The sequence below is a fragment of the Mesoplodon bidens genome (assembly GCF_964165515.1).
Source record: "Mesoplodon bidens genome assembly, chromosome: 6".
Classification (NCBI taxonomy): Eukaryota; Metazoa; Chordata; class Mammalia; order Artiodactyla; family Ziphiidae; genus Mesoplodon; species Mesoplodon bidens.
In genome coordinates this window covers 30,893,150-30,918,927 of record NC_138162.1, presented here as the reverse complement: position 1 = coordinate 30,918,927, position 25,778 = coordinate 30,893,150, and the positions used below count along the sequence as shown (strand labels likewise).

Below are 25,778 nucleotides of genomic sequence, written 5' to 3'. Positions count from 1 at the left end.
AGTCCTTACAGCCTGCCAGTCACCACTGGGTACCTTCACAAAGTCACACAGCTCATCTTCCTCTCTCAGGCTTGAGATCCCCATCAGGGGATCAATCACAGAATCCAGTAAAGACTTAGCCTATCCTTTCTTACGTTCACCCCCATCAAAGAACCTGGCTTCCACCATGATAGGGGGAAAAGCCCCCCTTTCGCATAAAGAACACTGCCATGTTTACAGAAATTCGGCCTCTAAATTGATCCCTAATGGTTATTTTATAGGATATAAACATTCCAATGATATAGTTAGGAAGGAATCTTATTACCAAGATTCATTTTTTCAAACACAGACAAAAATAATAAATCCATGGCTTTAAAAACACAGACAAAAATAATAAATCCATGTGTATCTGAATATCAAAATGCTGCTGAGTATGTTTCACTGCCACGTTAACTTTGTAAGTCCAAGATAAATAAAAATCCTGGTAGTAAACAGTGGGATAAATTACATTACTATAAATAAAACAAACTAAAATTCCATTAGAAATTTTAAATCGCCATGATATGGTTACCCCGGGGGAGTTGAGGGAGAGTGCTTTCTTAGAAACTGTAATGAAAATTGCATATCCCACTATAGTTTTTCAGGCTACAGCTGAAAAACACCATCTGTTCAGTGACCAAAACTTACTATGCAAGAGTTCACCTATTTTTAACTTTCTGACCATCAGAAAAGTTTTTGTTCTAGAAAGGACTTTAAAGGTCATTAAATCCGACCTTTCACTCCACACTCAATACTGCTTTATAACATCGCAGCTGCAGAAGTGCCCTACAGCCTCTGCATGCATTCTATTCCTCTGTGGGTCAAGAGGATCACTGCCTCCCTGGAGCTCAGCCCATCTTGGTACTGTTCCAGTTTTTAGCACTTTCTACCTCACATCCTGTCTGAAAAGCAGGAAAAGCCAATTGTTTTTTTTCCCCACAAGAAAGGCTTTCCCCTCCTAGAACGGAGCAGGGTTCCTGGATTAGGATGGCATCTCGGCTGCATTGACCAGAAACCTGATCCAGTGCCTTAAACAAGGCAGGGCTTAATTCTTATGTAACAGGAAGCCCAGAAGACAGCTCAAGTGAGAGAAGCCGTGGCCTTCTTGGCCATGACTCTGTCACATGGCCACCTCAAACTTCAAGGAAGTATGAGACGGTGGGTATTTTAGCTGGTGACCAGAACAATATTTGGGTTATATCCACGAGGAAGAAGGCTGGGACAGATTTTGGGTAGGGCGATTAGCAGTCACTGCCACAGCCTGACAGTAATATCAGGTGACTAATAAGCTAAGTGACTGATGAAATCTGTCTTTCTAACCATTAGAACCCTTTAGCGGCTTAGGACAGGATTATAGAAAGTCTTTTTTTTTTCTGTAACATCCCTTCAGATGTTTGCACACAATGATCATTTCTTTTCCTTTTCCCCATCCCAAGATGTCTCTTTTCCAAGTGATGTCTTTTCCAGGCTTGTCTCTGAAAATACTCCCATTTGTTTATATTCCAGGTGCGGCCTGGCCTATAAAAAGTAATGCAGAGTCATCTCCTTCCTCTTGCTGTACACCATACTATTATTAACAGAGCCTAAAATCCCCTGAACTGAAACAGCCTGCTGTCAATTCATGCAGAGCACACCTTGAGCTCAGATGCGTGTGGGGAAGGGGTAGGGCCAAGGGGGGCACACATCACTGAGAACTTACCTTGTGACAGGCACCCCACCATCTCCTTTACAAGGCATCCATTCGGAAGACCCCCCCAGGCCATATCAATCTCATTTAGCCATTGCAAGCCTGCTTTTATGGACACAAGGAAGCACTTTACATTATTACTGCTAACCTCCATCCTCCATGCTATCAGATTTAGTCCACTGCTCCTGAGCTCTGATTATTACCCCATGGACTATATATCTAGCATTTTTAGCTCTAAGTCACCTTAAAATATGATGTATCTTTGGTATTAGTTAGGATTGTGTTCAGCTGTAATGAAAAAATAAAACCCCAAATAATAGCTGCTAACATAAGACCGAAGTTAATTCAAAAGTCTGGAAGTTGTTAGCCAAGTTGACATGATGTGCCAAAGTGTCAGGGATGCAGGCACCTTCTGTCTTGTTGTTCCATCATGCATGTCTTCCGGTGTCAAGGTCACCTTGTTGTCCAGAATGGCTGCTGAACCTCTAGCCACCACAGCTGAATTCCAGCTGGCAGGGAAAAGGAAATTGAGGAAGGAGTAATGGCCCTTCCTTTTAAAGACATTTCCTGATAGTTACATGTCATTTCCACTTACATGCCACTGGCCAGAACTGAGTCACGTGGTCACAATTTAGCTGCAAGGGGGAGCTGGGAAATGCAGTCTTTGTTCAGGATGGCTATATATCCATTTAAAAACCAGGTGACTGCTGTCATCAAAGACTGAGTGAAAAGATATGGGGAGACAACCTATAGTCTTGGCCACTCCTTCCATTCTTCATCCACGTCAGTGGTAAAAACATTCAACTATCCAAGACGAAGGCAGAAAACACCAACGATAATAGGAGATAATATTTATTGAGCATTTACTATGTGCATAGCCACTGCCCTATGCATTTTACGTGCAATAATGTACTTAATCATCGCAAAAACGTTGTTAAGTTGGGCACTATTATACTATAACTCCCCTGAACTGAAACAGCCTGCTGTCAATTCATACAGAGCGTGCCTTGAATTCAGATGCTTGTGGGGAAGTTGGGCACTATTATATTACTAATAACAATTATATATTATTAATAATAATAATACATAATTATTATATAATATATAGTATAATTATGTATACTTATATTATACCATACATAGGTGGGAAAACAGAGGCCTAGAGAGTCTGAAGCCCAACGTCATATAGTTCATAAGGGATACAAGTGTGCTTGAATTGAAGCTCATGTTCCTAATTGATCACTATAATGCATTGCTTTTGGGCAATGTGTGAGAGATGTAAACTTCTGTCTTATTTGGGCAACTGCTGTTTTGGGATTTTTTGTTTACTCACATCTGGAGTCGGCCTCCTCTACTGGAACCTCCTTTGGGTTGAAATTAATTAGCAAGACTTGGGCTTGGTCCTTCAATTAATGACTATTCCACCAGTATACCTGCTCAGGTCTGCTTAGCCCCCAAGAGTCTTGTCCTTTGTAATTTGGATAAACAGGATCAGCTCCCAGAACCAGGCTTATGCTGAAGAAAAATGAGAGATATGACCTAAAAGACAGGAGAGCAAGTGTGGCAGCCCAGCAAACACATCAGGGCAGTATGGAGGGCTGTATATAGGAGAGTTCAAGGGCTTTGGGTTGTTTATCTTTGCTGTTGGGTGTTAGAGTTCTTTATATATTCTGGATACTAGACCCTTATCAGATATATGATTCACAAATATTTTCTCCCATTCTGTGGGTTGCCTTCTCATACTTTAAAAAATAGTATCCTCTGAAGCAAAAATTTTTTAATTTTGATGAAGTCCAATTTTCTTTTGTTGCTTGTGTTTTGGTGTCATACCCGAGAAGTTACTGCCAAATCCAAGGTGATGAAGATTCACCTCTATGTTTTCTTCTAAGAGGTTTATAGTTTTAGCTCTTGTATTTAGGTCTTTGATACATTTTTAGTTAATTTTTGTATATGATGTGAGGTAGGGGGTCCAACCTCTTTTTTTGCATGTAGATATCAAGTTGTACAAGCATCATTTATTGAAAAGACTATTCTTTCCTCATTGAATAGTCTTGGCAATCTTGTTGAAAACTCTGTTGACAACAGACACACACTTTTATTTCTGTCCTTTTAATTCTTTCTATTCTAATATTGATTTCAACATCTATCTGTATGTCATTACCCCATTGTTTTTTTTTTTTTTTAAAGAAGGTGTTGGGGGTAGGAGTTTATTAATTAATTAATTTATTTTTGCTCTGTTGGGTCTTCGTTTCTGTGTGAGGTCTTTCTCTAGTTGCGGCAAGCGGGGGCCACTCTTCATCACGGTGCGCGGGCCTCTCACTATCGCGGCCTCTCTTGTTGCAGAGCACAGGCTCCAGATGCGCAGGCTCAGTACTTGTGGCTCACGGGCCTAGTTGCTCCGCGGCATGTGGGATCTTCCCAGACCAGGGCTCGAACCCATGTCCCCTGCATTAGCAGGCAGATTCTCAACCACTGCACCACCAGGGAAGCCCTACCCCATTGTTTTGATTGCCATAACTTTTTAGTAAGTTTTGAGGTCAGGAAATGGTAGCTCTCCAATTTTTTCTTCTTTTTCACAATTGTTTTGGCTCTATGGGCTTCCTTGCAATTCCATATGAATTTCTGAATCACCATTTCCATTTCTACAAAAAAAAAAGACGATTAGGATTTTGAAAGTGATTGCACTGAATCTGTAGATCACTTTGGGTAGTATTACCATTCTAACAATATTGGCTTTTCCAATCCATGAATGTGTGTCTTCTCATTTACTTACGTCTTTGCTCATTTCTTTCAATGGTATTTTGTAGCTTTCAATGTAAAGGTCTTGTACCTCCTTGGTTGAATTTATTTCTCGGTACTTTATTCTTTTTGATGCCCTTGTGAATGGAATTGTTTTCTTCATTTCCTTTTTGGATTGTTCATTGCTAGTGCATAGAAATAAAACTGATTTTTGAGTGTGGATCTTGTATCCCACAACAATGTTAAATCGTTTATTAAGTCTACTTGTGTGTGTCTGTATGAATTGTTTATGATTTTCTACCTATAAGGTAATGTCATCTGAGGAGAGAGATTTTCTTTCTTTCTGATTTGGGTGTCTTTCATTTCTTTTTCTTACCTAATTACCCTGGCTAGAACTCTCAGTACAATACTGAATAGCAATGGCAAGAGAGGCATGCGTGTCTTGTTATTGATCTTGGGAGAAAAGCTTTCAGTCTTTCACTATTGAGTATGATGTTAGCTGTGAGTTTTTGGCAAACACTCTTTATCAGGTTAAGTTTCGCCCACTGCTGTCACAGTGATTTTTTCCTTCTAAAATACAAATATCATAAAGCCCTCCCTTGCTAAAAGTCCTGCAGTGAGTCCCCATTTTCTTCAGCATGAAATCAAGTCCCTTAGTATGGCCCAAAGACACTTCAATAGTGTCTGATACCCGCTGACTTCTCCAGTTTCATGTCCCCACACCCTAGAGTCACAGACACATCATTTCCCCACACATGCTGTTCCCTCCGCTGGGAACACTACCTCCCTTTCCCAAAAGGCTCCTTTGCCACAGCCCTGTGTCCCTGCCCCTCCCCCCTTTGGGCAGTCTCTGTGTCACTCCTGAGTTAATGCTCAGAGCAGCTGGTACACTAGAATACAATCATCTGCTTACTCATTTGCCTTCCTAAACAGACCATGAGGTTTTGGAAGGCAAACACTAGGTCTCTCATTTCTGTATCCTTAGTGAATATAAAACTTCATAAATGTCTTTGGAATAAAGACTACTTTTCTGTTTTATTTATATTTACGAACATGTCCTATAAGTCCTAACAGAGGTGGGTCTACATAAGGATGAGGTAACAAATTCAGTTAAAGAATCAGGAAGTTATATACTTGGACTTTACCAACTCAGCTCCCCAAGCCCTGTTTGAGAGCCATACGCAGATTATTTTTGTTTTCACAGTAACTTGAAGAATGCATATACCTTCTTCCATCAAAGGATAACATTCTATATAAATCTTAGTGTTCTTTCTCTTTAGGTTGCTAGGACACTCAAAGTATTTAATGCTTCATTGTCCTGTAACTATATGAGTCCTAGAGTCTAGCATATTTGTTTCTTCCTGTTTATGTCTTTGCTTTTCTATTTTTATTTTAATAATCTTACTGTACATAAGCCTTTTTGGAAAAAAGTGGAGCATAAATATGTAAATATATATGCTAAAAATACATTGTATGTATTTCTTGTTAGCAGAGAAGCACACAGATTGTTAAGGTGACAATGCAAAAGAGCAGACTTAGAGCCACTGAGAAAAGAGTTTGTCTGCAGTTACTTTAGCTGCACAAGCCATTGTTGGGTTGGGGTCTCTTAAATGAAAACCAGAAATTAGGTAGATTTCCTTCATGAGGGAGTGGAAAAATTTTTGTTGGCACAGAGAAATATTTTCAGGCCCTCAAACCCTTCTCCAAATGGCTCCTTCTTATCATTACAGAGATTTTGCATCAGACTGCACTGAGAAGAAAAGGTAAACATTTCCAATATTCAGTGAATTAGAGACTCAGAGCCTGGATGAACTTGACCATCTGGAGCAAGTCCCTATCTTTAAATGAAGAAATGGCATACCCCACACTGAGCGTACACCTCCGCGATTCCTCTTCCCTTCCCCCCAGATCTAATTAGTCACCAGGCCTGTAAATTTCCCAATGGGAGCTTCCCCTTCCCCCTTCCCCCCGTCCCAAGTCTCCCACAGGCTCTAGGTCTGAATGAACGCGCAAAACTCCCATATCCTCTCCGGGGTCACCTCTTGCTGCCCATCCACGCATTCTTGGCTCTGGATTTTCTAAACGACTGAGGAGTCCTCGTGTCTCTGTATGATGGCCCGTGCTATTCCTCTAGGTAGAATCTTCTCCCTTCCTCCCTCCTGCCCTCTCATCATCTGGCTCATTCCCACTCACCCTTCAGGACACAGTTCAGACAGCTTCTCCTAATAACCCAGCACCTCCCTACGTGCTCCTGAAGCACCTTCACTGCTGTCTGTCTCCCTCACTAGGCTGTGAGCTACTTCAGATCAGGGAGTGAAGTTACCAGAGTCCCCAGAATATAAATCCTACTGACCAGAGCAGGTCTCAGGAAATGATTGTTGATCGGATGTGGACACGCTTAGCACACTGCTGTAGACACACTTAGTGAACGTGCACGAAACGAGCCTCACTCATAACAGTTTCCAGAGTATGAGACGTGGACCTCACCAACTTCCACCAGCCTGATGTTTCCCCCTCTCCCACCCCAATTCTTCTACATTTATTAAGTCCTTCCCACTCCTTCCTCTGTCTAATTAAAAAAAAAATTCCTTATTCCATTTGGATTTGACTTAGATTTGTTTTCAAACTGAAAGCCAATTGTCCTAAACACTGTTTATTAAATGAATTCTTTCCTTTCTTATTCATTTTGAGGTGTAGCCTTAGCTCTTATTAAATTCTTATAAATAATAGAATTTGTTTTGGGGAATTTCTCTTCTACCCTATTGGCCTATTATCACTCGGGTTTAGTTGCTGTCATCTTATTATACTTACCTGGATATTTGCTTTTTAACTTAGCTATATTTTTTCATGTTAAAAAACTATAGAGCTTACTTCAAAAAAAAAAGAACAATACAGGAATATTTTAAACATACAGATAAGCAAAGAAAAAATTAAATTACCCTAATGCCATGTCCCAGAGATAAATATAATTATCACTTTGATGTAACAAGAGTGGTAGCTGACTTCCACTTAACCATCTTGCCAGATTAACTGACACCTCTAGTCCTCAGTACAATGTGCTGGCTGATGTCCATAGCAAGCTGAATGGTCCCGGAGGGTGGCCTACGCACTGTTCTCAGCAACAGCGGACTGTGCTTAGCAAGAGTCAGGTGTGTTTATTCCAATATGTTATGCCAGGTGCAGTGGTTATTCAAATGGTATGATTATTTAAATATTATGTATATTGATAAAAAACAATGAGTATGAAGAGAGTAATTTCTAAGAAAAGTAAGTTGAATGCTTTGGAAAGACTCTATAAAGATAAGATACTAAAAATATTACTCAAATTATGTGTACATGAGAATTATAAACATTGGAAAGAAATAAAAATGTAGGAGTCTATACTCAGCTTGCATCATTATTTAGCTTCTCTAAATTCTTGATCCGTTTTAAAGAAACCAGTATTTCACAGTTTTACATTTTTTGGTGGTTACATTATTGGTATGTAATGCTGCCAAAAAAAAAGACAATAGACAACTTCAGAGGACTCAAAGAGTCATAAATAGAAATAATACCTATGCCAAAGTTTGGCCAATGATTATTTACTTGTTGTAGTTTTAAAAAACATTTCATTTATAAAGATTCTCCTCCTTAACCAAATTTTTCTATGAACCGATCAGCTACCAGTGCCCACAGGCTTGGTTAAGAGAGCATGTATTATACCTTGAGTCATTTAAAAATGTATAAAAATATTGATTTTTACATAAATGAGATCATGCTATAAATACTGCTTTATCCCCCTTTTCACTGACTATATTGTAGATATGATTTCAAGTCATTAAAGATTACAACATTTTTAATGCCTGCCCAGCCCCTCCTGCTGAAGTCCTATTTAATGTTTCTTTTTATTGGGCATTTAAAACTATGTACCAAAAATAAACAACCCAATCCAAAAATGGGCAGAAGACCTAAATAGACATTTCTCCAAAGAAGATATACAGATTGCCAACAAACACATGAAAGAATGCTCAACATCATTAATCATTAGAGAAATGCAAATCAAAACTACAATGAGATATCACCTCACACCAGTCAGAATGGACATCATCAAAAAATCTATAAACACTAAATGCTGGACAGGGTGTGGAGAAAAGGGAACCCTCTTGCACTGTTGGTGGGAATGTAAATTGATACAGCCACTACGGAGAACAGTATGGAGGTTCCTTAAAAAACTACAAATAGAACTACCATACGACCCAGCAATCCCACTACTGCTCATATACCCTGAGAAAACCATAATTCAAAAAGAGTCATGTACCACAATGTTCATTGCAGCACTATTTACAATAGCCAGGACATGGAAGCAACCTAAGTGTCCATCAACAGATGAATGGATAAAGAAGATGTGGCACATATATACAATGGAATATTACTCAGCCATAAAAAGAAACGAAATTGAGTTATTTGTAGTAAGGTGGATGGACCTAGAGCCTGTCATACAGAGTGAAGTAAGTCACAAAGAGAAAAACAAATACCGTATGCTAACACATATATATGGAATCTAAAAAAAAAAAAAAAAAGGTCATGAAGAACCTAGGGGCAGGATGGGAATAAAGATGCAGACCTACTAGAGAATGGACTTGAGGACATGGGGAGGGGGAAGGGTAAGCTGGGACAAAGTGAGAGAGTGGCACGGACATATATACACTACCAAATGTAAAACCGATAGCTAGTGGGAAACAGCTGCATAGCACAGGGAGATCAGCTCAGTGCTTTGTGACCACCTAGAGGGGTGGGATAGGGAGGGTAGGAGGGAGGGAGACACAAGAGGGAAGAGATATGGGGATATATGTATATGTATAGCTGATTCACTTTGTTATAAAACAGAAACGCACCATTGTAAAGCGATTATACTCCAATAAAAATGTTAAAAAATAAATAAATAAAACTATGTACCTGTCTTGATTTCCTCTTCGTAGGACTGACAGAAAACTTGGAGTTTAGTTTTATGTGCAGCCTATGGTTTCTTATACAATTAATCTCCTTTTCTCAATTTTCACATGCCTGCTTTTAAAAAAATTTTTTTTTTAATTTTTGTGTTAAAATTGTTTCTTGTTGTAAGTTGGGAGAATCCCTTCTGGCAGAGAGAATAGACCAAACACAAACTCCTAATATCCTGTCTCCAAGTGTGAGGTTAGAGTATGAGTTTGGTTGACTGAAAGCCCTTTTGTTTTGCCTTGAAGGCAATTCCTTACTGTCGCCTCTCTGGTCTGACATAAACGGCCAGGGAGCTTATAACTACCTAGAGAGCTCTAAGACTTCTATTGAAATTGCTGATAAGCCCAGGAAGTGGTCTAATAGCTTAGCTTTGCTTTTTCTGGACTCCTGTATGTAACCTAGGTATATCTTCTAAAATTATTTTTCTCAGGATTTGGACAGTAAAGGAGGCACAATACCAAATTAAAGGCACAAAGTATTCCTTACCTTCACTGCTACTTGCAACAACTGAAAAAAATGAACAATAATGTGAAGAGGCCCGGCCTTGTGGGTTACTTCCACAACACCTGGTCAAAAATAGGAGGCCAGAGGGCCTCATTAGGATGCTGGCTTCTTTCTGAAACTTTTGACACCTCTAGGAGCTTTGAGCACTATCTGAAGCTGAAATTTCAATCACAACTTATATATTATCCTAAAGTGCACAAGCAGTATGCCTCTTAAAAGAGACCCTCTGGATTTTTCTTTATCGTCTAAAATTTGAGATTGAATACAGATTATACTTTTCATAACCAAACAGAAAAAGAATATCTGGGTACCTTTTAGGAGATGTGAGGCTTTCCACAGGCTCTTTAATCACCAGGTGGTCTATGGAACAAGAAATTGTGTACATTTGCATCAGGACCACGCCTCCAAGAAGAATTAACAGTCCAGATTGGTTAACATTCTTTAGTATCTCAAACACCTGTAATGTCTGAGGACTCCTCACAAATGTTCTCTAACAACGTCTTTTGGCAAGCTGGTATAGATAAACAACTAGGGCTACGATCTGGGCATTACTCACATTTGCTAATGAAAAGCAGTCTGTACAGCAGCCTCTCAAGAAAAATCCAAAATTAAAAAACAAATTGGGAGAGATTTATTGGTATTGCAAAGGGTCTTCCACTTAAGAACATCCCTTTCTTAGTCCCCAGTATCATTTAAAATAGGATTAGTTTTAAATAAGCTTGATTTTTCCAAACTTTTCAAGCTTGTTGAAAAATCAACAAGCTTGATTTTTCCATAATTTACTGCCTAAATTATGGCACACCACAGTTTCACCAACTCACCAACTTAGCACAGATCCAGGCTTCAATTTATGTGCAGGGCACTGTACCAAGCACAACGAGCGATTTCCATGGTAAACGTTATCTAACAGGCTTTTTCCTCTCTGCCTGATGACTGAATTCAGTTGCAACCTTAGCATTCACAGAGTGACTCAGACTCCAGCTAGGAAGCCTGGCTGGGCAGTGGATGAACTTTGTACTTTGGAAATTAGGTTTTATTTAGTACATTTATGTTTCATACTTCAGGGATCCTAGAACATGCTGAGAGAGGCTGGAAAGAAATAGCTGGCTAATTCCAGGGCATCCTTGCAGCATACTGACCTAATCTGAAAACAAGATGTTGCCCACAATCACTTTCTATTGCAGCATAGCAGAATACGCCACCCCCAAATATGACTGCAGGAGTTCAGGACATGCCACCTCAAAAAAAATGCCACTTTGTTGTATTACTGTGAGCTGAAGGCACTTGAAAAACAGCAAATGGGGGTGAGGTATTCTCTGAACTCTCCTTATCTCCCTAGACAGATTCTCCCAAAAGAACCCAAATGTCATAAATCCCCTTCTCAGGAGTTTCATCAACCAGGGGAGATTGACTCTTATCACAGAAGAAGAGCCTAGAAGTCGACACCACACCCAGACACACTTTGCCATAAGCTATCATGCCGCCCAGCTATTCCTCTAAGGGCCCATTAATCTTTCCTAAAAATCATTTACTCTGCCCTAAGAGGCCTACATCCTCTCTCCCCTTTCCCTATTAAGATGGTATTTAAATTTGAATTCTAAGCCACTTAGAGGAGTTACTCATTTTTCCTGGGTATCTCACATGCATACCTGAGGTATACATGTTAACAAACTTCTGTGTGTTTTTCTCTTGTTAATGTGTCTTCTATTACAGAGGCACAGCTAAGAACTCAGAAGGGTAGGGGGGACAATTATTTTCCCTCCCCTACACTATTCATCACCACCCTGGGCATGGGAAAGTGCTACAACACAGTAGACAATGACATTCTTTCCTATAAAATTTTATTTATTACATAAAAAAATTCTATACATTTGTTAGACTAAAATACAGTTTTCGTTATAATTCTGGTAACTGAGTCATTACACAGAAAACTTAGCATTAGATCAGCACTTTTTTTCTAGTTCATATTTCTGCACAAGGAAAACATTTCAAAGCTCCATTTCATATAGGCTCATTGTACTCTGAAGCCAGATGGAATTCCATCCAATTCAGAGCTCTTGGAAATTAATTTCCCAGCAAGATTTGATAACTCCAGAAAGTTAATTGCTTAATATACATATTTTTAAAGTCCTCTGAGAGCACAACACTCTGTAAAGTCTGCACTGTGTCAATAATGACAGTCACAAATACTACAGGGCTATGACCATGTCTGCGGGGCATGTTCAAGCACCTACATGTTTGTTTCCCCACCTGAATACAGTGTAGTGACACTGTAATGAAGAAATAATAATAAGAAAAAAACTCAAAATAATGCTAAGGTAAAAGATCCTGAACCAGGGAATTCATGGAAGACTTAACCATGATCCTATACTTTGCAATGGACAAAGACCGGACATGATACAAAAATTCATCTTGACACCGTGAAATAGGATGCAAATAGCAAAACAAAACAAACCCAAAAAGACAAAAAAGGCCTCAGATTGAGAAATATGTGGCACCACAATATACTTCTCATGCTGGATTTCACAGCAGTGAGATGTCAGAACACGCTGATGGGCATTTTCTGTTCAAATCACCCCATACACTGGATGGGATCTGACTGGACAGGATGTTAGGCTCAGAGCCTCAGAGATGAAGAGCAGGTCCCTCTGCATTGACTGATCTTTCAAACTTGGCTGCTTTATTCTAGGAGCCTATTCTAAACTCAGGAGTTCAGGAAGGCTGTGCCAGAAAGTACTTAAAGTTGGACCTTTGGTCTTCAGAAGATATGCTTTTGTCTTTGGTTGTTTTCCCAGAGCCCCTGTCATTTTGTTAGGTGCCCTCTACACTTTTCTCCCCACTCTTGTGTTAGTTGTAGCAAATCAGATCAGCTAACAACCTCCTGAATTTATTTCACTGGGTACCACATCTTTAGAAGTGCATTCAATGGTCAAGAATATTCTGAGACAGTGTAACTGAAACTTCATTATGGAGCTCCCAGTACCCTTTTATAGGATGGACAAAATCAAGAGAACCTCAACAGCAACATAATCTAGTAGCACTAAGGCAATATAGTAGAAGAAAGGTAACTTCCCCCTGTGATGTCTTTGAAAATCAAAACTAGCCAAAACAAGAGGGCCAAAAATTCTGGGAGAACACTGCTAGAACCCAGAGGAAGGGGAAAATTTACTCAGTAGTCTCTGTCTCCAACCATCAGTCCCAAAGCTGTCCTAGTATTGTTTCATTCCTATGAATCACCTCATACAATTTTTGAAAACAATCCTGGTTTAGTGATCCATGTGGTAAATGAAGGAAGTGCTCACATTTTCTAGTGGCAGGTAGAATGGTCTACAGGATGCTGGTAGGACGTTCACTCCAATCCTGTGTCCATTCGTTCCTCAAGTGTTTTCTTTTTGTTGTTGTTGTTTTTTCTTTTTATTTATTTTTGGCTGCACTGTGCAGCATGTGGGATCTTAGTTTCCTGACCAGGGATCGAACCCATGCGCCCCCTGCATTGGAAGCATGGAATCTTAACCACTGGACCGCCAGGGAAGTCCCTCAAGTTTTCTTTTCAATGCTTACTTTACTCACATAGAATGGTTTAACACATTATTCCTCAGAAAATAACTAACTCAAACTAATTTCCTAGCTGATGGGATGGGTGGATCAGATTCCTATGTGAAAGTCAGGACATTTCCTTTAGGTCATACACTTCTATGACAAAAAGACATCAAATATAGATACTTACATCGGACTTAGGCCCTTTCCACCCAATATGGGAACTTCCACCTGTGGTCTCTTCCTTTGCTACTGTGGAAGGTTCAATAGAGCTCTTCTGGGGTTGGGGGGTGGGGAGGAGAGCTGACTTTTCTATTTTCTTCACCAGCCAATTTAGGACATTTCCACTGCTTTCTTCAGCTTGAAAATGTAGGTAATAATTTGATGTCTGACTATAGGTCATGACCCCCTGGAATCAAATCTTAAAAAACCTCAAATTCCTTTAAGGATGTCTGCCTGCTTTTTCAAGGGCCCAGAGGACACTCCATATAGTTGCAGCAAGCTTACCTAATAGTAAGGTGTAAATGTGAAGAAACCCACATGCTCCCTAAAGAAGGAAGGTGATGTGGATGGGGGGAGTGGAGGCACAGTCCCATGGGCAGTGGTCCAAGGCTGCTCTAATTGTGACCAGAAAACACTCAAAACAGGAGGGAACACCTCACTGATTTACGAAGGAGAAAAAAATAACTTTTGAATTTGTCCCCCCAGCATCTGCTCCTCCAACTTTCCACTTAAAATTTTTTGTCAACTATGGACTATGGTAAGTTTGCTAATTTATCACCATCTTCAAATGTTCTTGGTCATGTTGACGGAGATTTATTTTTAGACAGTGATCTAACTGATAACACTATGCTACAGATGTCACAGCTGAGTGACAATAATAAAGAATCTAGTGTTTTGGTAGATGGATAATTACGGGGATTCCCTATTCATTTCTTCTTGGATTTTCTTGTCCATTGCAAATAATTTGGTACCTTGCCAAAAATTCATCATAGGACACATACATCCTTTCACCTCCAAGCAAAGAAATCTTACTGTCTGGAAGATTCAGTGTTGACGTCCTGTTTTTCATTCAGATTAGTGTGGTTTTGATTTTCAAAGCTGGTACTAAAAGTTTTCAAGTTATAAAAAGGATTCCAGACAACAAGGTCCTATTGTATAGCACAGAGCACTATATTCAGTATCCTATGATAAACCAAAATGGAAAAGAATATTTTAAAAAAGTATATATATATAACTGAATCACTTTACTGTACAGCAGAAATTAACACAACATTGTAAATCAACTCTACTTCAATTAAAAAAAAAAAAGATTCCAGGTCTGAAATTGGTAAGTACCATCTTAAAAGTATCTTCAGTGGAGGCCTAATCACTACTTTATTTCAAAACACATTATCAAACCAACTTTAGAGCAGCCTCAGACTTGTGTTTGTTAGGCCCTGAGGGGATGGGGGCGGGGTGGAGGATGGCAGTCTGAGGGTCACGAAATTCTATTAGTATTTTAAATGTTCCTAAGTAGGCTATGTGACTTTGAGAGAAAGGTAGTTCATTGCTTTCATAAGCTTCTCAGAGGGGCCCTTGGTCCCCTCAAAAGATTAAGAACATGCTTTTGAATATCAAATACTAAATTCGGGTCTTAGCAAATAAAAATGAAAGATTTCTGAAACATTTGGAAATTACAACGTTTTCATGTTCAGCTAGATCTTGACTAGACCATGAGTAACCTGAAAGCTTTACTATTCTGAATTCCCTGATCTAGAATGTTTATTCCTCAGGAAATCATTTATATTGTAAAACTGAGTATCAGAACTGAAGAGAATAGCCTAATATTTGGGTCCCTAACAATTGTATACCTTTTCCACAAGTTTACTAATGAATACCTTTAAAAAATATCCAACTTAAATCCTGCTCATTTAATTTAGAAAAGTGATAGCTGTTCATGTGATACTGAAATGGAAGCATCATCTGTCTTTTTTTTACACATATAAAAATCAAGGAGATGGGGCAGAAGAAAGGGTACTATAGTATTTCCATAGAAAAGAAAGGTTTTCCACAGAAATTCTCAAGTTTAAAAATGCTGCATTGAAGTTTTTTATAAGAAAGATGTCTTCAAAGATTTAAATCTTGGATTAAAAATTTCCTCTTAAATTGAAACTTGGAGAATAAGAATTTGACTCAAATTTATGAAACGTGAATGGGGGAAAGTGTGCTATTTAAAATTTTTTGGTGTGTACAACATGTTTAGCTTTTTATTTTGTTTTCTAAGTTTGCTAGCTTTATATTTTCTCTTGGCACATTCAAGCATCCTGCTTTTTCACAATTTGGGATATGTGTCATTAAAAAGATGAGCTTAGGGCTTCCCTGGTGGCGCAGTGGTTGAGAGTCCACCTGCCGATGCAGGGGACGCGGGTTCGTGCCCCGGTCCAGGAGGATCCCACATGCCGCGGAGAGGCTGGGCCCGTGGGCCGTGGCCGCTGCGCCTGCGCGTCCGGAGCCTGTGCTCCGCGGCGGGAGGGGCCACGGCAGTGAGAGGCCCGCGTACCGCCAAAAAAAAAAAAAAAAAAAAAAAAAGATGAGCTTATTCTGAAAGTAGCCACTGTATATGAAGAGTGCCTACTTTTCAAATGGGCTAACATGTATTCCTTAGTACACAAAGATACATGAATATGCATTTAAAGCAAAAGGCATTCTGCACTGTGATTATATAATACACAAAGCTCTGCTTTATGCATTTACTTACGAACCCACAATTTTCCAATATATTCACAGACCACACCTTAAAAACTCTAGGCAAGCCATTATAGTGCACTTTTATCTAGCAGATGGAATATATGAAAAGAATACAGAGATTAACTGTGGCAGGTGCATTGATAAGCCTCCAGATTCTGAGGATTTTGTTTTTGTTTTTTTAAGTAGTGGTAAAAACGCAGTAGAGAACTTACTGAAAGGTGAAAACTTTTAAAGACCTTTCTGAAGGAAACTTCTCAGAGGCTGTATTAAAGGCTATTATTGGAAACTCCAAAAATTCAAGTGAGGTTACTGATGAAAAATAAAATAAAACATTCAGGTCACCATAATTGGCAGCTCTGGTTTTAGAACTGACCCCAGAATTCTACTTTGAAGGCCAGGAGACCTCTTAAAATGGCCTTTGCTAGCTATTAGTGGTGCTTGGTGGAAATGGTCGGGGTCTTGAGGGCACTAACATGGCCTCACAAATATCTGGTGCCTGTAGTTTCCGTAGATGTTTTAAGGGAGAGGGTGGGAGGAGCATTACTCTGGTTTCAAGGGGCTCAGGACTGCTATAAAAGGGGTCACCTCCTCACCACCCCCTACTTGGGTGAAATCCTGAAACTGCTCTGGGAAGATAAGGGAGCCCTTGGCAGATACTGAGGTCAGTGGTATTGGGAACTGGCAGCTTAATGCCCTTGGCTGAAAAAATGACAAAATTAGAGTAAGGGAGCATCTCTACAAAGGAAAAACTTATTTCCAGCTTAATTTTTAAATAGACTCAGTGAATGCCCCCTCTTCAACCACTATGCAAAAAGTTTAGGAACCAACACACAGTTAAGCTACTTATATTGCAGTAACTTAGGACTTAATTATGCTATAGGATAGGCTAAAAGGTTTGATCCTTAAACATTAAACATTGCATTAAATGGTTTAAAGGAAGAGCCTGCTTTGAGCTGTGCTTGTCCGTGCAGAGATTATACAATCTCAGTGCTCTAGCTAAATTCCTAATGTTTACCTAATGTACTGGTAAGCCTCCCACAGAAGATGGGTCTCTTGGATTTATACTGAAATATAACCTTTTCCCTTCCATATCATATACGGCAGAGCTTACTCTTGAGGCAGGAGCCTAGAAAGTCTAAATCAGGCACCAGAACCTTAATTTTCCAATGGCAGCAACGATCACGATTCTCTTCTCACTGTGATCACCACTGACAACCGCGGATGCTAACTGTAACTCTGGAAGTAGGCGTCCTGAACACAATTTTGAAGATCCACCGCAGACAAAAGACAAAACCCACCACACAGAGTCAGTGGTTGATAAAAGTATTCAGGTAACCACATTTCACAGATAATTTTTGTCCTTCATCTCTTCTCACTTGGGCAGAGATGGAGGCAGTGAGCGAATAGCAATAAGGTAGCCCAGGGCCAGCTGAAGAACGGCTGACGAAGAATGACAGCGGCAGCAGGTCTATCCAAACATAGCCTCAAAACCTTCAAATATCGCTAAAAGCCTCTGTGAGGCTCTCTGAATTGCATCAACGAATGAAGCTCCTGAGAGAGTGATAGTCTATAAGTCAAATATCTCTCTGTGTGTGTCTGTGTAATATATATGCATATCTGCATATATCTACCTATATGGCACACATATTCACTTAGGGGAAACAGCCTGGCAATTAATTTGGAACTCAAATGACATGGTTACACATAGATCATAATTTCTAAACACAATGTTAGTAAAACAAAATTTATTTGTAAAACAGGACCTGTTATATAAAATGGCACACAATCAAGTTATACAAAAATACAAAATTTCTTTCTGATTACAGTTCTAGTTGCAAATGATAATTAGAAAGCATTCCTGGTGGCTTCCAAACAGCTGAGATTGCGAGCATATGGAACAGGGAGCAGCAAGAGTCCATGGTGCTGGGATGGCCAAGTGAGTAGAACCTAATTTCCAAATTCAAGAATTCCACCAGGTCACTTTGGAGGGACACCTCCTAAGATAAGTAGCTCCTGTAATGTCTTCTGTTTTGATACCCAACTTCCATACTTTTGCCAATCCTAAATTTAGTTCCCAATGTTTCTTAATGTCCACAATCTGTGTGGCTATGAAACAGAAGGTAGTCTGAATTTTCCTACATGATTTGCTCTCTCACCTATTTGGATAATTGTTAGTTACATAATTATATTTATTCCATTTCAAATGATATAAAAGAATTCAATGATATCGTTTAGTGACATCACATGTTAGAATGTTAACTTCTGGAGAATTATTGTTTCAAAATCGCTACTCTCACAATATTGTTTTCTGTGATCTTGCCAAGACGTGAGCTCCTGTTTCTTTAAAAAAAAAAAAAATTCCGGACTGTTATTGCAAATATTCTGAAAAATCAGAAATATTACATGAGCTTTGAAAAGGAACCGAGGCATTTAGCAAATTTTAGCCTAGCTAGAGTAAAGAACACGGATACTTAAAAAAAAATACAATTTACCTTTTGCAGCAATTTAAAGGTCCAACCCTTTGAAAGGAAGCACATTAGCAAACAGCTGCTTATTAAGCCCTAGTGACATTAATTGTACACATTTCCATAATACCGGTCTAATTCACTGTCTAATTCTGGTAGGAGGCAATGCTTTCTTTCAAAAGATTCTCCTTCCATGGAATGATAAAATGCTGAGACTTTTTTTTTTTTTTGTACAGAGCCTATATTTAGTGCAATAAGTTTAAAAAATCTGCTCTGAAATATTTACTTTACATTAACAAAAATAGCTTTTTTTAAAAAAATTGTAACAAAAAGGAGTTATCGCATAAACAGATCATGAATTATTCTTAGCAAATTCACTTTTTTTTCTTAAAGCATTCACCATTACAATAAGCAGAACAATGAAATATTAGCCATTCATATCTGGTAAGCTTCAGGAATTAAAAAACCCCCCCAAACCCAAAACCCATCCCCAAACACAAAGAACGTTCAACACTTGAGGATCAAAACATTAACCAATTCTTCAGTTAAACATTGTAGAATTCTGGATACTTAATGAATTGCCAAGGAGAGGAGCACCTGCCAGTATGTTTTCAGAGTTTATAGCAAAAGCATTTGAATAAAATGGCCATTTAGCCCTAAGCCACTGAAGTTCCTCTGAAGCAGAAGCCCAAGTACCGGAATTTTCAATGCTTTGTGTTTCATGTTTCTCTCCTTTTTTTATTCCTTCCAGCATTACTTAGTCTGCAAACCTATACACAGAAACTTAAAGGTTAAACTTGCTGGGTACCCCAGCTTCTTTCAAATCAGGCACACAAATGTGTGGAGGATGCTACTAACGTCAAAATGAAAGAAAGACAAAATATAAGAGAAAAGTTTGCATAAGAAAGATTATCTACCCTTTCCTTTTTTACCTACTCTCTTATAGAAGCATTAGGGTAAACTACAAATACCTGAGGAGTTGGTTACTTTTTAATGTTGGCTGACAAATGCATGAGCTATTACGAAAATTCCCATATTGGGTCCACTTGTATGTTTCTAAAAGGAAAATGACATGGCTTCTTTGATTGGGGAAAACTGAATGGAGTAACTCCTTATTTACCTGAAAGCATATGCCTAGTCTCATCCCCCTAGGACTTATGCATCAGTAAAATAAGGTCTTGATTTTATGCACATATCAGGGAAATCACCCTTGAATAAACTTTAGACAGAGAATTCGGTACAATAATTTTACCCAATTTAAATAACTAAAGTTAAAATCTCCTCTAAGTTATTAAAAATGTTAATCAGATATGAATCTTAACATTTCCATTAAGACAATTACAATTGAAAACATTAAATGATGGCAGTTGCCTTGTAAAAGCCACCCGTATGAAAGGAGTACATGTTTGACAAAAATAAGCATAAAAAAGGTATTAAATCCCTGTTCCTGTTCTCTGATTTTGGCTGATTATGTGTGTGTGTGTATATACATATACATATATATACACACATACATATACATATATACACACACACCCACACACACAAATACATAGTTATGTGTATATATTGTTTTGGAATGTCAATGGGTTCCATAACGGTCGGCTAGGTTCAAGCAGAACTTGCTCCCGAAGCCTAGAAAACAAAGTCATACAGAGTATAATCTTAGACAATTACCATTAAAAGGAGATCATGAATGATGTTACAAATACACAGATGGTCACAAACAGCAATAAAGCAAAATGGATTGAGAATCCTTCTCCCCCAAACCTAAATTCCAGGGGCTGAAATTCCTGTGACTGTTGAAAGTCACACTTCGCTCTGGGTCATCTTTGAGATATGCAGAGAATTCATCTCTAGTCTATGTTGCTATAGTGCCCAGGTTTTTCCCTCCATTTTCTCTGTAAGTTTTTCTTGTATGATAGCGAGCAGATTGCCAGATGTCTCTTTCTTACACCTCTACATCACATTTGGTAAATTTTTCTAAAATAATTTTCAAAGATTTATAGAAAGACCTTACAAACCTTCAAAGTTTCCTTAACTAGTGAGGCTCTCTCAAAAAAAAAGTCTAAGAGGAAAACTGGAAGTACTTATGTTTAGTTTAGTGATGCCCTGTCAAATGTAAAAATTTAAACCTCATTTTTCTAAACATTATTTTATAGACTTAAAAAAAACCCATATTAAACTATCCCATTAAGGAGACAGACAGTGAAATCGAACAGCAGTGTTTCTACAGATGCAGCAAAATAGTTATGACGCTGTTAACAGAACTTTCATCTATGGGAATAACATGTGAATTAAACCAAGCAAATACAAATAAGCAATCGTAAATTCTACCAATCCCCAAACTTTAGGAGGGAGTTTCTCAGGTACTTATTTAGGGACACACACAAGATGGTGGTGGTATTACGGGTCAACTCTTATCATGCATATTTTGAAAGAGAGCAGATTTAGAGGTACTGATATGCTTGAAAGATTTAATTATCCTGTGAGCAACAATTCACACATCTCTCATGGGGACTTTCTGAACCACTTAAAACATTGTTCTTAGAGATCAAATGCTACAATGTCCAAAGCACCAGAAAAACAATGCACATGGAAGATGTATTTTGGGACACAGCAGAGGGCTTTGCCATTAACCTGCAAGCAACGAACAACATAAAATAAAAGTGGAATGAAGATTTTAATGTGGTGTTTGAATTAAGGGACATTAATTTAAAGCTGAAAGTAATATTAGGGGGAAAAAATTTCTACATTTCTGGCCACATAACCTAGGCAATTCTCCTACTATTAACACCTATGAATCAGGGGTTTAGGTAAGAGAAAGTATACTTGCATTCTGATCTACCACAATTCAGCTATCTTTCCCTCAAGAATAATACAGAAATACATGCCAATTCATGGTCGAAGTAGCTAGTCCTAAACCTCTAATTATTTCTCCCTTTCTTTAAATGCTTGTTACTGAAGAGTGATTTAATGTACACTTCAACCACTGGAAAGACAGAAGAGGGGGGGAAGGGTGGTTTACATTTTAAGATTTTATATGTCTTTTAAAAGTTTTAGGTTTGAAATCTTATTTTCTGAACAATTAGGACAACCAAGCAGTGGCAAGAAGGAAACCTTCCTCATTTTTCCAGACTATCTTAGGGCTGGCAGAATTTTCACTGTGGTCCCCCCTCAGCCCACATGAAGTAAGAGGGATGCAGAAAGAAAGGGTAGGGAGGCAAGAAACCTGACAGGAGGGATTGGTGATTAGCGCCCCTTCCCTGTTCATCCAGTGCTGTCTGATGCACACTTAAAAATAAGAGTTACATGGCCATTCTACATGTTTTTACTTATGATTAGAGTGATCTGTGCCTTGGGAATATAAACACTGAAATTTTGACTTTATCATCATCAATGCTATTAAGAGCAACACCAAAATAGGCATTGAACGGGGTTACAGAGAAGAGTTTGTATCTAAACATTCTGTTGAGGCTTTAATGTAGGTTGAATATGCAGTTATTTTGCATATACGTATACCACACCCCCATCCCCACAATGAAGCCATTTCCTTTGTTCTTACATACTTAAGTGGGCTTGTTTTACACTACATATTTCTTAAGTTGGACACCTATAAATCAAACCATTTATTAAAGTATAAAGGAGAAAGAAAAGAGAGTCCCCACTTCTCCTTTTTTTGGACATTATATGCAAATAGAAGGCACATTGTTTTAAAATTAAGTGCTTAAGGATGTAGGCAATTATATAATATTCTGAAATAAACATGCTGTTTAAGAATAAAACACTTGTAATACAAGCAGTAATTAGACCAATATAGCTAAAGACATCTGTCGTTATGCAGTGGTGAGGATATATATGGGAAAAGCTACTCAGGATTTTCTTATACTGGTTAACTTTAAGTTGCTTTTTTCACATGAAAGGAGAGTGGTTATATATATCGCTGACCAGAGGTAATTTATCTTTCTCACAATTAAGCTGAGGCTGGAGAAGACCAGATTGTCTTATTGAGTGGGAATGTGGGTGTTGACGGAAATAGCCTTGTTTGCTACTGAAAAATAGCTTAAGAAACAAAGAAAGTACAATCCAGGCAACAGAAGAAAAAGTCAGCAAAGGGGAAAAGACAGCAACATAAACAAACCAATATTAAAAGAAGGGAGGAATATGAATTTCAGCAAGTTGAAAGGAATTGCTATCATCATTTCTAAAATAAGTATCAAACCGTCAGTTCAAGTGCACAACCAAATGTTCAGTCCCATGAAAACTAAACACTGACAGTTAAAAAGAAAAAAATGGAAACTGCAAGTTCATCTCAGGGACAAAAATATCCCCTGCCCCGCCATGAACACTGTTCCTTTCAGCTTACTTTTACAGAAGGTGGTCTCAGTTGTGACAAGAATTCTGCCATCCAAGTGATGGGTAAACACACAAACAGAAAGAGCAGCACGTCCTGCGTGACACAGATCACAAAAGCTTCTCCTGAAGAAGTGCAGTCAGTGAAGAGAGAGAGAGAGAGGAAGTGAAAGTGAAATTCTTGGAGGGCGGCCACCTCCTCATCTCCACCTACCATCGGTTTTAGCTCTCTGGCATCAGCAACACCTCCCTTACCAGCTTCTTTCATTGCTTTCCTACTGTTTTCCACAAACTCCTGCAAAACAGGGACCAAGTTACATAAATTCTTAGGTCCTTTCAGACTTCAGTTGTTAGATGATTTCTAAAGAATATTTACATTTTTGACTCAGTAATGGTAAATGGATGGCCTAAAAACATAGCAATAAGTAATATTTGGTACCACACACAAGAGCAGCTAAATTTGTGGGGATGCAATCTGTTGATATAAAATCTTTTTTCCCACCATTCTTTGTGACAATCTCACTTAGGCTCAAAGACATGTTAGTTCTATCTGAAAGAGAAAATACTGTTCGTTTTTTAGAAAAGACTATTTTTCCACACTTAGAATACTGTCTTATTTGTTGTGTTACTTTTTCCATATCAAGGTTAAATGGAAAAGCAACAACATTTTACTCTATAAGCCTCCTCTTTAAAATAACCCTAGGAGGTAAAAGAAAGCATTGATACTAAGTATAGTATACTGTTTTTACCAAGCCATAAATAAGCTATTTGAAAAAAAAAAGTCTATCTGGCCTTGAAATTACTCCATAAAGCAGGAAGACAGGGAGTAACAACCAGAACCAGTGGATAGAAGTAGTTAAAATGGGATTATGCCCTGAAGGAAACATTTCTATCCTGTCAAAGTTTATGGAGCACTTCCTCGTTCAATATCCTCATCATTCTTATAGAGAAAACTAAAATAATAAAAACTATATTTTTTACTCTGCTTTTCTTCAGTGGCTTAAAATGGCTTAAAATGCCTAATCTCCTCCTAAATGCCTTAATCAAAAGAGAGATGATGCTTCTAGGTCAAATTCCATTATGAAAATAATCAGTTAGGATTATAATTGAGATTATGAAAATGTCCAAAATGTAGCTGGTAATGTTCTTAGTAAAAGAGATAATGAGTGCCAAATAGGTCAGTTGAATCACTTAGAATTTTCGAGATTGAAAAAAAAAAATCTAGCTTATTTATTAATACATTTATTTTAGATTTAACTAGATAAACCATGTTTCTGGAAGATGGTTTGTTATTTCAAGGTCTAATGTTTAATCTTAAATATTATCCATTCTTGAGATAGGAATATTTTACAGCTTTATTAAAACACATCTTTCATCTTTTTTTTTTTTTTTTGCGGTACGCGGGCCTCTCACTGTTGTGGCCTCTCCTGTTGCGGAGCACAGGCTCCGGACGCGCAGGCTCAGCGGCCATGGCTCACGGGCCCAGCCGCTCCGCGGCACGTGGGATCTTCCCGGACCGGGGCACAAACCCGTGTCCCCTGCATCGGCAGGCGGACTCTCAACCACTGCGCCACCAGGGAAGCCCTAAAACACATCTTTAATTGGGCAGCATTTGACATTGATACTAGTATTTAAACCATTTTAGAATGGTTTCTAAATTTTTTTAAAAAATTAATTGAGGTTCTAATATAGGGAGGCTGCAGAGGCTACATAACTATAAAGAATCTGAATATAATATCTGTGTAAAGGTTCAGATCTTGACTAATGGAAAACAATACCATCTACCAGTCATGGGTCTGATAATGTGTATTCATTACAAAACTCCTTCAGTTTGGCCTGGAATACTTAGGATAATGAGTTTTAACAGAGCTGACAGCAATAATACTTGGAAAGGTGGTGGATGGAGAAATACAGACAGGCACTACAACCTGGGAAATAAAACTTTTTGTCTTTGAGTCAGGAAAAGGCACTTAGAACACCAGCTGTCCAATGTTCCAGGTTAAGGGCTAACGAAGTCGATTCAAGTGTATCTAACTGGAGAGATGGAGAGAGCAGTATGGAATAGTGTGAACTCAGGACTATTAATGGGAAACTGCTCTAGCTAGGTAGATTTGAAATGGTCTCGTTCATGCCAAGAGGATCTTCTTCCCTGATTTCCCCAAGACTAACCTCATTCACGGGTGCTGAAGGTTTCATTCTGAATTACTCAGTTTCATATAATGGGAATTAAATACAGAGAATGGTCTACAAAATATTTATATTAGTATTTTTATCCTTAAAGCAGTAGAGGGCATTTGAGGTACTTACCATCAGCACTTTATCCATATAAAATTCTCTGCCTGGGCTCCCATCATTGTATTTTGTATCAATGGCAAAACACAAGAATAATACATCCACTACCATTTCGTAAATGGACAGGAAGCAATGAGCGACTAGGAAAGCAAAGAGGCAGACGATGATCAGAGGCAGCACCCATACTGTGTAATCTTGCTGGTAGTTGAGCAGCATAATCCCAGCCAAACCTGTGCTGCAGACTATCAGCACCTAAAGCAGAGAGAACAAAGATCACATTTAATAACCTCCTGCATAAAACCACTATTTCTTCATCATTTGCAGACTTTACCATTTATAAATGATGGTTGCATGAGTCCATGCCACCTCAAATTAGAAAGCATAATCCATAAATACCCATATACATGTATATGATATAACATAAATATCATCCTTGTCGACACTAAAAATAATCAAGTTTTCCAAATGTTATGCTT

The 25,778-nt window shown here is 38.5% G+C and overlaps 1 protein-coding gene across 3 annotated transcripts in view; it reads right to left on the bottom strand.

The window, feature by feature from the left end:
* SLC44A1 (solute carrier family 44 member 1) overlaps positions 1–25,778 on the bottom strand; it is a 207,384-nt gene that overhangs the window by 26,433 nt on the left and 155,173 nt on the right. Inside the window, exons 14-16 of one of the 3 annotated variants that reach the window (XM_081238424.1) lie at positions 25,318–25,554; positions 23,225–23,305; positions 17,923–20,292 (exon numbers count right to left, since the gene is read on the bottom strand). In XM_081238424.1, coding sequence (XP_081094550.1) covers positions 20,269–20,292; positions 23,225–23,305; positions 25,318–25,554 — 342 coding nt within the window. In that variant the 3' untranslated portion in view covers positions 17,923–20,268. Of the gene's footprint in view, positions 1–17,922; positions 20,293–22,436; positions 23,306–25,317; positions 25,555–25,778 lie in introns of those variants that run through there. The other 2 variants (XM_081238425.1, XM_081238426.1) reach the window with 2 other exon arrangements.